The sequence below is a fragment of the Meles meles genome, chromosome 1 (genome assembly GCF_922984935.1).
Source record: "Meles meles chromosome 1, mMelMel3.1 paternal haplotype, whole genome shotgun sequence".
In the NCBI taxonomy this organism is placed as follows: Eukaryota; Metazoa; Chordata; class Mammalia; order Carnivora; family Mustelidae; genus Meles; species Meles meles.
The window spans coordinates 201531969-201548828 of NC_060066.1; the positions used below are offsets into that span (position 1 = coordinate 201531969).

Below are 16860 nucleotides of genomic sequence, written 5' to 3' on the forward strand. Positions count from 1 at the left end.
CTGCCCCCGACAACACAGCGGGGACCATGGGTGGGTCATTATCTCCCCAAGAGGGCTGCTGGCTTCTGCTGGCTTCTGGAGGTCTCTTGGGGGATGATGGAGGAGGGGTCAGGAAGGGAGGAGAGGGGGATTCCCTGAGGGAAGGACTCGGTGGGGGCGCGGAGCACCAGCGCCTACCACCCATCCATGCGTCCCTCTCCCTGGTGCCTCCCCGCGGCCAGTGAGGTGGCTCCCTCCTGCCCCCCTCCCCAGGCCCCTCACGGTCACCCCATCCCGACGCCGGCAAGTCGGGGGACCCTGCGTGTCCCGAGATCAAGATCCAGCTGGAGGCGTCTGAGCAGCACACATCCCAGCTGGTAGGTGCCGCCGCCCAGGGGCTGCCCGGTGAGAACACTCCTCCAGCAGGGGGTCTGCTGCTGGGGAAAGGGGACAGGTGTCCAAGGGGACTGGGGGTGGGTGCCAGACCAAGAGGTCCCCTGAGGCCAGGAGGGGCTGGGTTCATCTGGCCCCAGGGGCAGCCCGTGTCTTCTGCTTGTCTATGTCTCCTGCCCGGTGTTGTCATCTGTCCTGTGTCTCCTGCCCCGTGTTGCCATCTGTCCTATCTCCTGCCTCACCCGCACTCTGTCTGTGCAGGGCTGTTAGCCAGGCTCCCGTTCTGAAGGTGACACTGAGCAGGTCAGACCCAGTCCTTGGCTCTTGTTTGGTGTGGAGAGGGCGGGAAGGGGCAGGGGTGGGCGGGAAGGGGGCGTGACTCCTCCTTGTTCCTCTATCATCTGTGGACCTGGATTGGAACCTTCCGCCCCTCAGAGGTTGGGTGGGACTCCGGAGGTCGCCGGCCCCTCTCGGAGACTTGGTTTCCTTATCTGTGTAGTGGGTCCAATGGCTGCTGCCTCACCTCCTGCCACCAGTTCTGGGAGGATTTGGTGGGAGCCTGCGAGGGACTTGGGGAATTGCTGGGAGGAAAGAGCCTGGGGGATTCCCAGTGGGACGGGAAGACCCGGAGACAGAGCCTGGGACCGCAGGGGTGGGCCCTTCCCGCTTCTCTCCCTGATTCGTGGCGTGTTCATCTCCCTTTACCTTGCAGATGCGGCCGCAGAAGCACAAGGTGAAGATGCTGTGTCGAGTCCAGGTGGCTAGGCCCTCTGCTCCCAAGGCCAGCACCAGCCTGTGGGCTGTCCCCTGCCCCCACCTTGGCCACCCGTCTGGGCTGTCTCTGCAGGGCGGAGCCATCCAGACCTGGGAGGGGGAAGCTGCCGGCATCATCCCTATCCCCGAGGCTGGGGCAGGCCGCGATCAGTTGAAGCAGAACCCCAGGCCTGGCTTGCCCCCACCCCGGGCCCTTCATCACACCTGGGTGCCCCTCTGGACTCATGGGGAGCAGGATGGGAGGGGAGGACTGACCTATCTCCATGCGTACACAGCCTACTGTGGAGGCAGTGGGATGTGAAATCTGGGGGAATGAGCGCTGGGCTGGGAGTCCTAGGTCCTGGCTTCCAATTTTGGTTCTGCTGTGTGACTTTGGGCAAGTCCCCATCCCTCTCTGGGTACCTCTGCTGCAAATGGACAAGATTATTTCAGAGGTCATTGAAGACTGTGATTCCATGCACCTGCCCCAGAATGGGGGCTATCCTCCTAGGGGCCCCCTATCACCCTACCTTGCTTCTTGGGTTCCCTGGGACCCCAGGTGGGCTGAAGGGCTGGGAGCTGGCTATGCCCGTTGCCCCTCCTGGACCGTCGAGCTCTACCACAGGTCCTGTCCACTGCCTCCACCTGACAGACAAGTGGCCCCCTGAGGGGGAGAGGGACCCATCTAGCTCCTCCGCCAGCACCTAGCTTAACCCCTGCCATCCCATGCTCTGGGCACCCCAGGTCGAGGGGTCTCAGCTGGCCTAGAGTTATGGGCCTCGCCTTTGCGCCCCCCACCCAACTCCCACGGAGGGGGCAGCCAGGCCCAGCTGCTGTGTGTCCACATCCTTGTGTGTGTCTGTCCACACTTTTTAGGCACCACACCAAAGGCCAGCCTTCCGGCCCCAACACCCATTTTGGAAGCCCCCGTGGCTGTGTGTATGTCAGTAACAGTTGTACAAAATAAATTCTATTTATCGCTATTGTACCCCGGGTCGGGCCTGGCTTTGTGCGGACCCGACCGACTCCAGACAGATCTCAGTGGCCTCCAGGGTACCAGCCTGTCCGTCCCCCTCACCCCACCCTTCAGAGCTGCAGGGGCACCTCCATGGCCAAATTACGGGTTCTGTGTGCCTCCCCACATCGTGCTGCCCTTCCCTCCACCCTGCTCCCCGTCTGCGCAGGGGGAGGAAGACCGCTCCGCAGTCAGGCTGACCTCGGTTGGATTCCCCGCGCCATCTCTTTCTAGCTGGGGGGCCTTGAGAAACTGGAGCCACGGTTTCCACTGCAGTGAAATGGGGGCGAGAGTATCTGTCCCCAGGGCTTGTGATGGGGGTTCCTCGAGCTGGTGTATAGCAAGCACCTGGCTCATTGGTACACAGTGGGTGCTGGGGGAACCGCCTCTCGCTCTCCTTTCAGTTGCTCAGGGAAGCCCAAGAATCTCCTCAATGTGGCCACCAGGGGGCGCCAAGGGATCGCTTACGGGGACGGACGATGCTGGGCAGTTACAACAAGGGTACGGCGTGACCGCGGTGTGCACAAACCGGGGGCCCAGCCTGGGTGAGGGAGCCGTGGAGCAGACTCCGCAGCACCGAGCATCCTGGAAAGGCCTAAAAAGGGTCCCTGGGCCAGGGAACCGCAGGTGCAAATGTGATGGAGCAGCGTGCCTGGAACTGGGAAGGTAGCAAACAGTTCTATTTTTTTTTTTTTTTAAGATTGTATATCTTTCTTTTTCTTAAGATTTTATTTATGTATTTGATAGAGAGAGAGATCACAAGTGAGCAGAGGCAGGCATAGAGAGAGGGGGAAGCAGGCTTCCCACTGAGCAGAGAGCCTGATGCGGGGCTCGATCCCAGGACCCTGAGATCATGACCTGAGCCGAAGACAGAGACTTAACCCACTGAGCCACCCAGGCACCGCTGAAGACTGTATTTCTTTACTTAGCATTCACGAACGGGGGTGGAGGGGCAGAGGGTGAGGGGTGAGAGAATTTTTTTTTTTTTAAGATTTAATTTATTTATTAGACAGACAGAGATCACAAGTAGACAGAGAAGCAGGCGGGGTGGGGGGAAGCAGGCTCCCTGCTGAGCAGAGAGCCCGATGTGGTGCTCAATCCCAGGACCCTGGGATCATGGCCCTAGCCAAGGGCAGAGGCTTTAACCCACCAAGCCACCCAGGTGCCCCGGGAGAGAGAATCTTAAGCAGATTCTGCACTGAGCACAGAGCCCGACCTGGGGCTTCATCTCACGACCCTGAGATCATGACCTGAGCCAAAATCAAGAGGTGGAGGTGGGCGTTCAGCCGACGGGGCCACCCAGGGGCCCTGCAAACAGTTCTGAGTGATGGGAAGGTGACAGGGTAGAGGTGAGGCCAGAGCCACGTGGCCTTGAATGCCAGACCAAGGGGCCAGGGGTCTGTGCTCAGGGCAGTGGGGAGCCATGGAGTGTTTGAAACCCAGATTGCCATCGAAGCTGGGGTTGCTGCCGGGCTGGGCAATGTCAGGCAGGGAAGGGAGTGTCGAGAAGGCCGTCATTGGGGACAGTGGGCCGGCCGGCCCGGGGGACATGAGCATTGGGCTGAAGGGCTTGATGGGGTGTGGGGCTGAGGCGGGGGAGTCCAACCTTGGTACTGGGTGGGGGGGTCCCCTCTGAAGTAGGAGGGCAGGATGAAGAGTAGCTTGAGGGGGGGCACATGCCTTGGCCTTCCTGACAGCTTTGTGACCTCTCCTCTGCCTGCCACAACCCCCACGCCCTCCCCAGGACAGGGGTGAGCGCACACCTCCCCCTTCCAAGGGGCTGCCATGTCTTTCCTGACACTGGCGCTAGGATGTCTGGGGCCACCCAGGGGCTGTGACTCACAACCAATCCCTAACCCCGCCCGCCCAGTTTGGCTCTAGGCTGCCCTGGGCTCCATGGGTCCCCTACCCACCCCTGCACAGCCTCACCCCAGTCCAGCAGCCTGAAGCCTCCCTGTCACCTTCCTTCCTCCCCTCTGTCTGTTGCCCGGCCTCCTCCCACCCCACCACGGAAGGGTTAGCGTTAGGCAGCCGCAGTTCAGCACCAAGGTCAAGAGCTGGGTGCCTTTACGTCCTCTCTCTGTGACCTGGGGGACATGAATTTGGCTCTCTGGGACTCAGTTTCCTCATCCGCACAGTGAGAGCGCTGATAGCTCTGACTTGGGTACCCTGACATGAGGATTCAGGGGTGCAGCCCCAGCACCGGGTGTGCTCTATAAACAGTGAACGTGTTGGGGGTGGGGGGAGTGATTTGTCGTTAACGGGGACCACACAGCAGCCCCGTCGGAGGGTGTGGGGTCGGCTTCCTGTGCGGAAGATGGAGTAGCCCGTGCCGGCCCGACGCAGATGTCCAGACCTTGGGGACGTGTGATAGCCAGTTGCTCCTGGAGCCTCAGCTCCCCGGGCTTCGCCGGGACTGACCGTCCTTTCAGAATGGGGCTTGCCTGTGTGCTTCCCCACGCACCCCGCATGCGCTCTGCTCCGCGCCGAGGCTGGGCCGGAGTCCCGGGGGTCTGTCACAGCAGATGTAGAACCTGCCTTTGCCGGCCCAGCCTACACCAGCCCCGCTCTGTGGCCAGGGCAGACCTCTGGGCTGAGTTTCGGGCTCGGCCCCAACCCATCCCCACCTCCCCGGCCTCCAAAGGTGGGGCCAAGGGAGGCTGGCCTCCAGGATCAAAGTGTCCGATGGTTTCTCTTGGGCCCGTGCCAGCTCTTGGCTCGCTCTGGGTTCTGAGGTGGGGAGGGCGGGCCAGGACACTGACCCCAGGCTGGAATTAGGGCTTGGGGGGGGGGGGGCAGGCTCTGGGAAGCCAGAGACTCTACTTAGAAATAACTCTGGCGGTGGAAATGGCAGCCAGGGATGTCTCCAGACACCGGAGGCAAGAGGCCTCCTGTAGAGGGACTTGGGTGCCTGGCTGACCCGACACCCGTCTCCCCTGCCTCAGAGCTGGTACCTGTCTGTCCAGGTCGCAGGTTCACCACCTATAAAAGGAGGACAAAGCCTTACCTATTGCTGTGAGGAGGCTGTCATGGCTTCCGAGGTGCCTGGCCTGAGACCCATGCCCACTAGGAGGGGTCCTCCCCCATCCCATAGCAGCTGGGGTGTGCACCGTCATCCATGGCTAAACCCTGGGCAACTTTGCCAAAGAGACGGCCGCAGGCCCAGGCCCGCCCTGCGCCAGGGGACCCGGACCTGGATGTTCTCTACTGCTTAGGCCACAGGGGGTACTTAGCCAGGGACCCTGGAATGTAGAGGTCCCTCCCTCCCTCCCTGTACCCGCCCTGCCCAGGGGACAGCCAGGGACGGAGCCTCCTGAAATAACCAGATCTGGTTAGGGAGGCTAATTTTAAAAGCCACTCTGGCTGCCCCATAGGCCCTTCTGGGAAGCCATGAATGTCCCTGTGTTGCCCCTGGGAAGCAGGGTGAGGGGCGAGCAGCAGGACCCGGGGCTGACTCCTCGCCCTGTTAGGGCGGGAGACCCCGAGCTGCCTCTCAGGGCCTTCCCATCCAGGACCCAGAGTCCCAAGTCCAATGTTGGGGCTTAGGGGCCCAGCCTCTACCCCGATCCACTCAGGGAGAGCCCTGGAACCTTTGGGTCTCTGTCTCTCTCTGTCACTGACACTTGAGGTCCCTCTTTGCAGGGGTGGCTCTGTCCCCCTCTCTCTGGGCCCATCAGGAAGGCAGTCAGACAGCATTCCTCACAGACCATAGGCTGGAGCGTGCATACCAGGTGGGACTGGGTGCCCATCTGGGAACCAGGGGCCTGTTGGGGAGGACAGAGGTCCTGGAGGCAGACTGGAGCTATAACGGGGCAGGCAGGGGCCATGTCGAGGCACGACATGGGCCATCTGGACAGGCCAGGTGCCAACAGAAGGAATGAGGTCCAGGGGTAGGGTTGCCAGATTTAGCAAGTAGAAACACAGAGCCCAGTTAAACTTGAATTTCAGATAAACAAGAAATAATTTCTAGCTTAAGTATACCTCATGCAATATTTGGGACATACTTATACTAAAAAATCATTCCTTGTTTATTTGAAATTCAAGTTTAACTGGGCATCCTATATTTTATCTGGCAACCCTAACCTTGGGAGGCTCCAGGAGTGAGCCGAGAGGTTTCTCGGGAATGGCAGGTTTTATAGCCTGTGGGAGTCCTAGGCTTGGCCGGGGGATAGCACAACCATGCCCTGTCTCATGGCAGGGGCACACCTCCTGCCCACAGGGAGATTTCAGTTTTCTGGTGGTAGGGACCGTCCTTGGGAGCCTGGGGGCGGGGGGCTGTGACCCTAACACCAGCCCCACACAGGGAACCACAGGGATAGACGGGAGGGTCTGTGTATGTTCCCTGCTGAGCCGCAGGGTCTAACCCGGGGCCTGGCCCATAGTAGGGGCTTCATAACTATTTTCTGAATGAATGAGTATCTTCCCCACCTCTGTGGGGATGGGGACGCCTGGCCAGCAGGGGGCTCCAGCAGCCTACAGCGCAAGCTCCGTGGCGCTAACTGGTGTGTGCAGACCCCCATCCTGGGGGCTCCCCAAAGTGAGTCGCAGAAAGGGAGTGAAGGACAAGGGGCTGGAAAGAGGAGGCCAGTTTTTCCCTATGGCTCCCCCGCCCCGGACTCCGCTCTCAGCCGGAGTTCAGCCTGGGCAAGAGAGCGGCGGCGGGAGGTGGGGACTAGGGCAGGAGGACCTCCGGCTGACGGCATTGGGGGGTTGCTTGGGACGAAAGTGGAGGAGCAGACCACAGCGGTGTTCTCAGGGTTCCTTCGCGGGGGCACTCAGACAGCCGGGGGAATTCCTGGGACCCAGGTCGTTGGGGACCCTCGTTTCTGGAGAGCTAAACTCGGCCATTTCCCTGTGGGCTGTTAATCTCAGGGGACTCCCTGGAGGGAATGACTGTGCCCTCCCACACCTCCCCAAGAACAGAGGCCCTTAAATAGCCTTTTCATCCCTCATTCATTCATTCATTCATTCATTCCTGACTCACCCATTTGCTGTCACCATTTGCTGAGATGACCTCGCTTGGGGACTTGGGCTAAAGGACCATAGCAAATTGTCTGGGCTTAACAGGAGCGCACCTGTTCTAATGCCCGCACTGTCCCTGGCTCCCTGTGCAGTCCTGGGCAAGAGACTGAGGACCTGGACTTTGCCATCCCTGCAGTGGGGATGGGGCCCCCAGCCCCCCGCTGGAGTAGCTAAAGGTGGAAGATGGTACCTGCCCACAAAGGGGGCTGCGGGGGCGGGGGCGCCTCCTGATCAGAGTTGTTACCCGCAGTGTCCGCCTCATGAGGTCCCTGCATACCGGTCAGGGAGCTGCCCCCGGCCCCGAGGCCCTGGCTTCATGGCCAGTCGCGCTCAGATTTCATCATCTCAGCCCTCATCCCTCCTTCTCAGGGAATGTCATCTCTTTCAAGGTGCCTCTGGCCTCCAGAGGCAACAATGAATCCTTCAGGGAAATGCGAGAGGTAGGGACAGAGCTTGGAGTGGCCATCAGAAGGCATGGCTTGGGCCTGGCCCCCTCTAACCTGCAGTGTGCGCTGGAGCCTGTCACTTCCTGTCCCGGATCTCGGTTCCCCCAGATGTACAACGAGGGGTTGGGGCTGGACATCCTCCATGCCCTGGAAGGGGCCTTTCTGTGTGTCATCCTGTTAGTAACGGTTTAGCTCCGAGCCTATAATCACATCTGCCCTGGGAAGAACTAACACAGCGTTTCTTTAAATTGGGCTCTAATTGCGACTTTTAGTGGAGTCAGATGCTCCCCATCCCCCACCTGGTCTGAATCAGGGAGGTTGTCCCGACCTGCCCTGCCAGGCCCAGGAATCCCCTGGGATTGTTCCAGCTGTCATGGCGCCGGTGACAGGTCAGGCACTGGGGTCTCCCAAGAGTAGACTGTGTGTCAGGCCCCAAGCCAGGCACTTTCCATCCGGAGGACTCCGGGTCATCTCACTACATCCGTGGGAGGCAGGGGCCACTGAACCACTTTTCAGAGAGGAAACTGAGGCACGGAGAAGTGTAGTCACTTACCCAAGGCTGCTCATCTAGGAAGAGGCACGGGTCGGATTTGAACCCAGATCTGTTTGATTCCAGGGCGTCGCTCTCAGCCTGAAGCTGAGGAGACACGCCCCATCCCCAGCTTGGTCAAACCCCCCTCCTGGGGGGGCGCTCTGCGGGAGCAGCAAGCATCGCCCAAGCCCCCCGTCGCAGCTTTTTCTGTCCACATGTGACCACAGCCATTCCGCTCCTTCCCCACTGGCTGCGCCTGGAGAACAGGGTGTTGGTGGACGTGGCCAGAGGCAGCTCTGTGGGGCTCGGGTGGGGCAGGGGCCTGTGGTTTCCCTGTTTGTTCTGGAGATCCCAGCCGCTTCCCTGAGGAGACAGCTAGCGGTTCCCAGGCCACAGCCCCTCGGGTGGAGCCAGACCGCGGCTGGCCAGCCCGGGAGCCCTGCCCGCCAGCCCCACTGGGCTCTGCCAGGCCCTGGCGCTGGGTGGTCTGTGCGGGGGCCAGAGGGGCTCGATCCGGGCTGTGGGACAGGAGCCGGGACTGGGGCCAGGCTCGAGGCTCCCCTGCCAGGGACCTGGAGGGGTCCTGAAGCCTGGGGATGGCTGGACAAGGGATAGAGGCGGGCATGGGGTCAACACTGCCTTGTGGGGAGCCCAGGAGGGAAGGCCCCAGACCCTGGGTCCATCTGAGGGCCTCAAGAGAAACATTCTCCCCCTCCAGGATTGTCTCTTTGGGTGGTTTCAACCCAACCATTGAGTTGGTTGAGACAGGAGCCTAACTCAGAGGCGGGTGGAAAAGTCAGGGTGTCAGGCAGAAGACCTAAATCCTGGCTCTGTGCTTCTCTGGACCTCAGTGTCTCCATCTGTACAATGGGAAGGGGACAGGAATCCATGCTTGATGAGAGCTCATCTGCCCGGATAGGTAGTCGCTGTAGGGTGGGTAGCCCAGGCTGGAAGTTTCTCAGTTGTTCCCAAATTCATTTCCAGAAGCTTCTGGCACCACCTCCTCCCTGCCCAACACACACTTTGGATGAAACCCAGAGGTGAACACCTGCCAGAGTGGAAATGGCTCCTGTGGGTTTTGGAGTCTGACAGACCCCAGTTCAAATCCTGGCCACTGGCTGGCTGGGATCTTGGATGCGCCATATTCTCTCTGTGGCCTGCAGCTTCAAATACCATCCCAAGCCCCCTTCTGTCTCCAGTGGAATTTCTCCACTGAACCCCAGACTCTTCCTTCCCAACTACCTATGGGCACGTCTGCCCCCACGTCCAATGGACATCTCTAAGCTAATATGATCCAAACCACGTCTGTATTTTCTCTCCAGATCTCTTCCCCCATATCCATAAATGGCTCCCCCCAGGTGCTCAGGCCAAAAATCCAGGGGGCATCCCCAGTTCCGCTATTTCCTCTGCTCCCCACAGTGAGCCCATCAGCAAGCCCCGCTGGCTTCGACTCCCAAACATGCCTGGGATCCAGCTGCTTCCTGCCACCACCACACTCGGCTGGTCCAAGCCACCGGCACCTCCCCACCCCAGCGACAAAAAGGCCTCCAGACTGCCCTCCAGCATCGACTCCTGGCGTCCCTGGGCCCTCCTCTGCATGGCTGCCAGAGCGATCTCTCCAAAGCATCCGTCAGACCACATCTCCCTCCGTGTCTAACGCATTTTATTGCGTGACCTTCACCTTGATGTCTCATCCTCTCTGGTCCATGTTCCTCTCCGGCCTCCAACCCTGAGCTTTGTCTGGGGGACAGTGGCAAGAGGCCTGTGCCCCAGGAGATCCCTCAGGCAAAGGGCCCACGAAGAGCCAAAACCAGCCGTGAGAGTGGATGTCAGGACAGTAGCGTCGTTGGGGCACAGCCTCTCTACTGCCATTGTTCCCCAACCGGGTCTGACCTGAGTGGGCAGGAAGCTAATTCCAGGGCCCTCAGCCAGCATGTGCAAGCCCGGGCTGACCCCGGAGACCCTGGAGCCGCCCACCGTGGCCTGGGCGGGTGGAGGCGGGGGCTCTGCGGGAGGCCTCTGGGCATGACAAGGACACAAACCGCCATAGGACAGGACCTCTGCCAGGGACATCCCACCCCAGCCACCTTTGCATTACATTCCTGACCCCTCCTTGCTGCTCCTTACCCCACCGAAAGGAGCAAACAGGATGATAGGAGCCACAGTGCTTGGCCTCAGGCCCTCCTTCATCCCCTGTTGGTGGTGCGGCTTTGCATAAGTCACCAGTTTCTCTCTGCTTCCCTGTATTCATCTGGAAACGGGGGACAGACACAGCCCACCCCCCTCTGGGAGTAGTGGGGAGGATAAGTGGGTTCAGGGCCTGTGAGGTACTGGGAACCGTGACTGGCACTCTGGGAGACACCATAGGAATGTTGGCAAGTGTGCCCGCCGCTTGGCTTCCAGTGATCCTCGGCCTGTGTTCCAACGGGTAGAAGGGACAGGTGGCCCTGGCTGGTGGTGGACCCCAACCCGGCCTGCCGCTCACTTGGCTGGTGGGGCCTGTGTGCACCCCACCCTGAGGCCGGCACCCACAGAAGAGGAGCAGAAGAGGGCCTGGAACCACGCCGGGCAGCAGCACCAGGAAGCCCCAACAAGCCACCCAGACACTCCAGAAACTCGGGAGCCCAAATCCCCTTCTGAGAACTTAATCCCCCCAGCCCCCACACCCCCACCCCCAGATCGGCTGGTGCTAGATCTTGCTGGGAGGTCTTGGGTTAGCCACCAGGGCTAATTATAAACTCCACTGGTGTGGGGCTCTTACTACCCCCATCTGACGGCTTCTGCGGCTGGTGGGGCCTGGGTTGTTTGCCTTGGAGAGATTAGCACCCAGAGGCCAGGGAGGGGACATGGGCTGGGAGCCAGGCAGACCTAGGTGTAACTTGCAGCTGTCCCTTTCAAGCCACGGGCCCTGAGCAGATCACTGTGCTCTGCTGATCCTCTCCCTTCTCATCTGCAAAATGGGGATGATAACGCCTGCCTCACAGGATGGTGGGGGCAGTGTATGTGACAAGTGTACCCTCAAGATGGCAACTTCATGGCCGAGTCCTGGGTGCTTAGATGGGTGTGTGGCATGTTCTGGGTATGATTCTCTCTCCTTCCCTCCATCTCAGAGCAAACAATTTGCTAATGACCTATTCATTCGTGTGCCGGTCTAGCTTCCTCCTTGACAAACAGGAGTGGGACTCTCAGGCCCGTATTTGGGGTTTGTTCCCCGTCCCCATTTCCCAGGCCCCAGTTTCTCCTGCCTGGTCTGCTCTAGCACTTTCCTTGGGCAGCCAAGATGATCTTTCAAAAATGAAGCTCATTCCCCAGCTCCCCAGGTGCTCCGTCCACCTGCAGCTCCTTGGAACGGCATCTGAGAACTTCCCGCCCATCTGTCCCCACAGTGTCCTCCAAAGTCCCCTCTGTACCCTCATGTCCTGCCTCAGGACTCCTTGGCCTGTCAAGCCCCAGCTCACTGGTTACTTTCCCTGCACTGGTCAGGCCCCCCCTCCCTGCCCCACGGCTTCCAGCTTCCTTGCACTGGGATGGCTTCTGGCAATCTGTGTCTTGAGACAGGAGCTTTCCGAGGACGGAGCGCCTCGCCTACTCCCAGGGTAAGGCAGGGGCCATGAGCTCAGTCTCCACCGGGACCAGAGGGGTAGCACTGTCTTAAGGGGTTTAGCATCAGAATACCAAGAGTGCTGGGGACCGTGGCAAAAGGGAGAGCTGTACCCTGGATGGGCAGCCATCTCTTGGCTCCAATCAGCCATTACCTTGCAGAAATTACCTACCAGCCAGATCTTCCCATTTTAAAAAAAAAAAAAAGCCAGAGAGACTTCATGTCCCAGCCTCTTGTGCAGCTAGTTGGGGTCACGTGACTAGTTGTCGCCAATGGATGAAAGTGAACGCAATATGTGTCATTTCCAGGAAGAAGTGGTTAAAAAGCATCCCTACCCACCTCGATCCCCCCATCGATGTGCTGCTCACAGGACTTCGGTAGTTCTGGTGAGACAGAGCATCTGGGACTCGGAGGAGGGCAGAGCCACAAGATGGAAAGAGCCTGGGTCCCTGTCACCTGGCCGGATGCACCATCACGTGTTTGAGATAGAAATAAAGTCTTCACTGTGTTCCATTCTGGATTTCTCTTTAACAGGATAAGGGTGATGCGGATGAACAGAGGTGGATTTGTCAGCCCCTCTCTGTTCTTTCCTCCTGAGAGAGCATCTGAGGGCCCTGGAAACCCGTGCTGAAGGAGGAGGACACTCACCCTTAGCTTCTGATGGGTGCTGGTGGGCAGGGCTGGGACCACTGCCTCGCCCCCTGACATGGATTAGTTACAGTAAAGGTGACAAGTGACCTGAGGGTGTGGGGACCCAGCTTGGGTGAGAGTGCCCTAGGGCATGGGGTGCCCGAGCACCACGGATTCATCTTGAAGCCCACGGGGCAGACTCAGGGTGGGAGGGGCCCCCTGCTCCTCATGGGAGCCAATGTTCATTACGTGCTCGACACAGCCCGGGGCTTGACCTCGTTCATGGAGACGTGCTCCCCCATCTCTGACTCCTGGTCCCTGCTTTCCAACCTCGTCGGTGTATCCCGAAGTTCCACAGATGCTGATGGTGCCCTGTTGGCATCCTCTGAGCATTTGGTGTTTCAGTACATTGCAGGGGTGGGGGTTCTCTGAGCTCTTCAAGGGCGTGTTGGAAGTGTCAGGGTGTTCCCTTTCCAAGAAGCAGCCCTTAGGCAATGAGGGAGGAATTGGGGAATAAATGCCCCAGCTCCCTCGCCGGGTGGTGGGAGGATTGAGGTGTGTCCTCTGCTGCGTCTCCCGGTGGCCATGGGGTGGGCTGAGCCCTGGTTGCCCTTGATGGCAAACTGCTTCATAACTTACCTTTTATCAGCTTCCTTCCCTTCCCTTTCCCATTTCCCAACCTTCTGGGCTCCTTTTACAAACCACTTGCACGCAAATCTCAGAGTCTGCCCTTGGAGAACCCAACCCAAGACACAAAGTACCGTTTACACCTTGGGACAAGGAAGCTGATTTCAGGTGGTGCTGGTGAACTTTTAAAATCTGACTCCTCACCTGTGCATTTAAACAAGCGTTTAGGAAATAATAGTGGCGATAGGACAAAAATAGGGAAGGTGGTATGATGGGGAAGGTGGTATGAGCGGTCTCTTTGCCCTGGGGAGAATGTGAGCACGTGGGTTAACTTTTCTGAGCCAGCCTTGGCGTGGCTGTGTCCCCCTTTATGCCAGGACTGCCGGGAAGTTCAGAGAGAAACCTGCTCGATTGCATTTTCTCCCTGAAGGAGGGCCCTCTTCCGATGTGGTCTCTCAGCTTTCCGAGCTCACACTTGACCGGTGGTGTGTTGAGTCACCTGGACTGGCTGCGTCAGAACCGTAATGGCAAGTGGTTGGAAATGTATTATATACAAATAAAGGATATCTTGAGTATAGGAGCTTTGGAATGGAATGTACCTGGACTCAAATCCCAGCCTCGCAACCTAGCGGACCTTGAGCAGTCACACCATCTCTTGGACCCTCGGTCTCCTCATCTACAAATGTGGATGACGGGGGCCTACTTCCTAGTGAGGGTCAGATTAACCGACTCCATATAAAGCATTAAGCACAGAGCTTGGCAGATGGTAAGCGATTGACGGGAATGGTTATGATGATTACCATTATAGGTAATCATTCTGTCCAGCTAATTACAGGGACTGTCATTGCAGTAAGGCAAGGAGCAAACCTGGGGACCCTGAATACCCCATGTCAGGTCCAACCCTGAGTCTAGTGCCCAGGCCTGATAATTAGGAATGGAAAAAGAGATCACAACTGCCAAGCCGAGCTGAAGCTCTGCGAAGGTCTGTGTGCTTTGCCGCAAAATTCGTTAAGACCTGCCACAGTGCCTAGCATCTGCTTAATGCAGTTGGCGCTTGAACAGGAGGGGGAGGGATGCCAACTTCCAGCAGTCAGAAATCCATGTGTAATTTCTTTCTTTTTTTTTTTTTTAAAGATTTTATTTATTTTGACAGACAGAGATCACAGGTAGGCAGAGAGGCAGGCAGAGAGAGTGGAAAGGAAGCAGGCTCCCTGCTGAGCAGAGAGCCCGATGCGATGCGGGGCTCGATCCCAGGACCCTGGGATCATGACCTGAGCCAAAGGCAGAGGCTTTAACCCACTGAGCCACCCAGGCGCCCCCATGTGTAATTTCTGACTCCCCCCTCCAAAATGAACTACAAACAGCCTTACCGATAATATAAGCACTCAGTCAACACATATTTTGTATGTTATATGTAGTATAGACTGTATTCTTACAACAAAGTCAGCTACAGGAATGAAAATGTTATTAGAAATCATAAGGAAAATACAGTTTACAGAACTGTATTTATCCAAAAAAATCTGCAAGTAGACCCATGCAATTCAAACCTGTGTTGTTCAAGGGTGAGCTGGATTTGTTGAATGAATGAATGAATGAATGAATGAATGAATGAATGAACAAATGAATTAAGGAACGAATAGCTCCGCTGGGCCAGGGCATGCGGCTCTGTCTGTAAGCATTGTGTGGCAAGGGTGTCCTAGGCCCCTTGGAGGCCTTCTTGCTGTGGATTTCAGGGCCCAGAAGCATTATTCTTGGATTTTCACAGCAACCCAGGACTGGGCTATGTCCCATTTTATTGTTAAGAAAAGGGAGACACAGAGATACAGAGCCATTTGCCCAAAATCACACAGGTACGGAGTGGTGAAGCCCCAGGTCGGCAAGCGGCCCCTACCTCCAGACCCGACGCCACCCGCACTCCCGGGCCTGGAGTCCAGTCTTCTCCCAGAGAAACAAGCTTGTTTCTCTCTCTTCCTCACTGACCACAAAGACTCAGTTCTGTCCTCAGAAATATTTGGAAAGTTTTATTTAAATGTTTTGTGTTCCCTTTTAACCAACACCAAAAAGAGAAAAAAAAAAGATTTTTTTTTTTTTTTTTGGCTTTCCAAACAGGAGTGTCCCTTCAGAGAGGAGTGGGCAAGTGTGTTAAGAGCTGAGAAATGTCTGCCTGTCCCGGCTGCTCTTCCCGGCCCAGGGAGCCCTGGGGTCGGACGGCCAGTCCCAGCTCACCTCCTGGGAGCCCTCGGTAGCCCCGGGATGAGTGAGCAAACCCCCATCCTGGGGAGAAGAACCAGGTCTCCCCCGGTAGGGAGGGACATGAGCACAATGGGACCTGGTGGTTCCAAGAGGGGAGGGGAGTGGGAAGGTCAAATCCGGAATGTTCCATGGAAGCTTCAGGACCTCCAGGTCTGGAGAAGTGTGTTTGCTAGAAAAATAAGATGCTTTGAGAATTTCTGCAGTCAGCCTTCTCTGCCTGCCCAGAGAAACCTACTCTGTTGGCCCAAGGGGCAGCAGGAAGAGAGTAGAGGCCGGAGGCCAGGACCTGGTCTGGCTCCAGTGGAGGATTCCAGAGGGGAGTGAGGCTGGGCAGCAGACTTTGGTTTCCTGGGTCCTCTTTCTGGCAGCTGTTGAGGCTGTGAAGGGCCCCCCCTACCTGGCCCTTGAGAGGCGGGCTCCCAGACGGTGGGCCGTGCTGAGAGGGGGGAGGCTGGCCATCTGTCATAGGCTGGTGGGTGCCTGGGCCCTGGGCCCTCAGAATAGGATGCCCAAGGGGAGCAGGGCCAGCAGGAGGAGGAGGGGCCCTGGAGAAGGGCCAACTGCTGAGCTGGCCGAGGCACAGTGGTCCTGGTTGGCACCGATGCAGGCCGCATAAGCCATCACGTGGGGAATGTAGTTCTGCTCATGGACGCCGTGCAGCAGGTGCGCCATGGGACCCTTGGCGAAGACTGCGACGTCCTCCCCACCATGGGTCTCATAGCGCAGGGGCACGGCGGACTGAGCCTGGTAGTTGTTGTGAGCTGTGGGCCAGAAGAAACACTTGCTGAGAGCCTGCCCGGGGGGCTGGGCTCTGCTGTGGCTTCTCCCTGCCCTTCCAGGCTGGCTCGAATGCTCTCCTTCTATAGAGGACACAGAGGCTCGGGGCAGGGACGTCACTTTGTGCAAGGGCTGTGGGATGTGGGGCCGAGTCTATTCTGACACAGAAGCCTCCCCTCGACCCCCAGAAGGGAAAAATCCACCTCCTCTGGGCCGTTTAGTGAACCAAGGAGAGCCTCTCACTGGGCTTGCTGAGAGCGGTACAGTGAGACCCTCAAGGACCACCGGGGCCACCGTGAGCAAATGAACATTCAACCATACGGAACTAGAGGGGCACACGGAGAAGACTCAGCTCCGGGGAATTACAGCCACAGTGGAACTGGCGGTGTAACAGCAAAAGGCGCTGGGAACCACGTTAAGCCTTTCAGACAACCCTGGGAGTCAGAAATCTTTCACAGAAGAAAGGGAAGCTGGGAAAGGCAAAACCGCACATCCAAGGTCACACAGTTGCTCCACAGCGGATGGGGAGTTGACCTGAGATTGTTCTGATCCAAGTCCTGGCTATTTAGAGCCTCCCCCAACCTTGGCCACAAGCCTACAGTATACCCAGGCCCATCCCCATGGGGTGCCCTGCCCCAGATTTGGGCCATCTCACCGTAGTCCACCATGGAGACGTTCTCACGCTCGCCACCTACCACCTTGTAGCCAGGCCCATTGCCGTACAGGATGGAGGTGAAGGGCTTCTTGTCTGTGTCACTCACCATGGGGGCCAGGCCTGCGCAGGAAGGCATCGGCCCAGGGGTCGTCTTGGAGCACCAAGACTACAGCTTGG

General features: G+C 58.2%; 2 protein-coding genes across 3 annotated transcripts in view; one reads left to right on the plus strand and one right to left on the minus strand.

Moving 5' to 3' along the window:
* The window catches only part of LOC123942574 (RAP1 GTPase activating protein), a 49311-nt gene extending 47198 nt beyond the window's left edge, over positions 1–2113 (plus strand). The window contains 3 exon segments of the mRNA XM_046006588.1: positions 253–356; positions 1085–1241; positions 1244–2113. Of these exon segments, the coding sequence (XP_045862544.1) occupies positions 253–356; positions 1085–1241; positions 1244–1833 (851 nt within the window). The 3' untranslated portion in view covers positions 1834–2113.
* Positions 2114–15258: 13145 nt separating this feature from the next.
* Positions 15259–16860, minus strand: part of ALPL (alkaline phosphatase, biomineralization associated) — a 56019-nt gene continuing 54417 nt past the window's right edge. For both annotated transcript variants that reach the window (XM_046026137.1, XM_046026146.1), the window contains exons 11-12: positions 16684–16803; positions 15259–16012 (exon numbers count right to left, since the gene is read on the minus strand). In XM_046026137.1, coding sequence (XP_045882093.1) covers positions 15747–16012; positions 16684–16803 — 386 coding nt within the window. In that variant the 3' untranslated portion in view covers positions 15259–15746. The remainder of the gene's footprint in view (positions 16013–16683; positions 16804–16860) is intronic.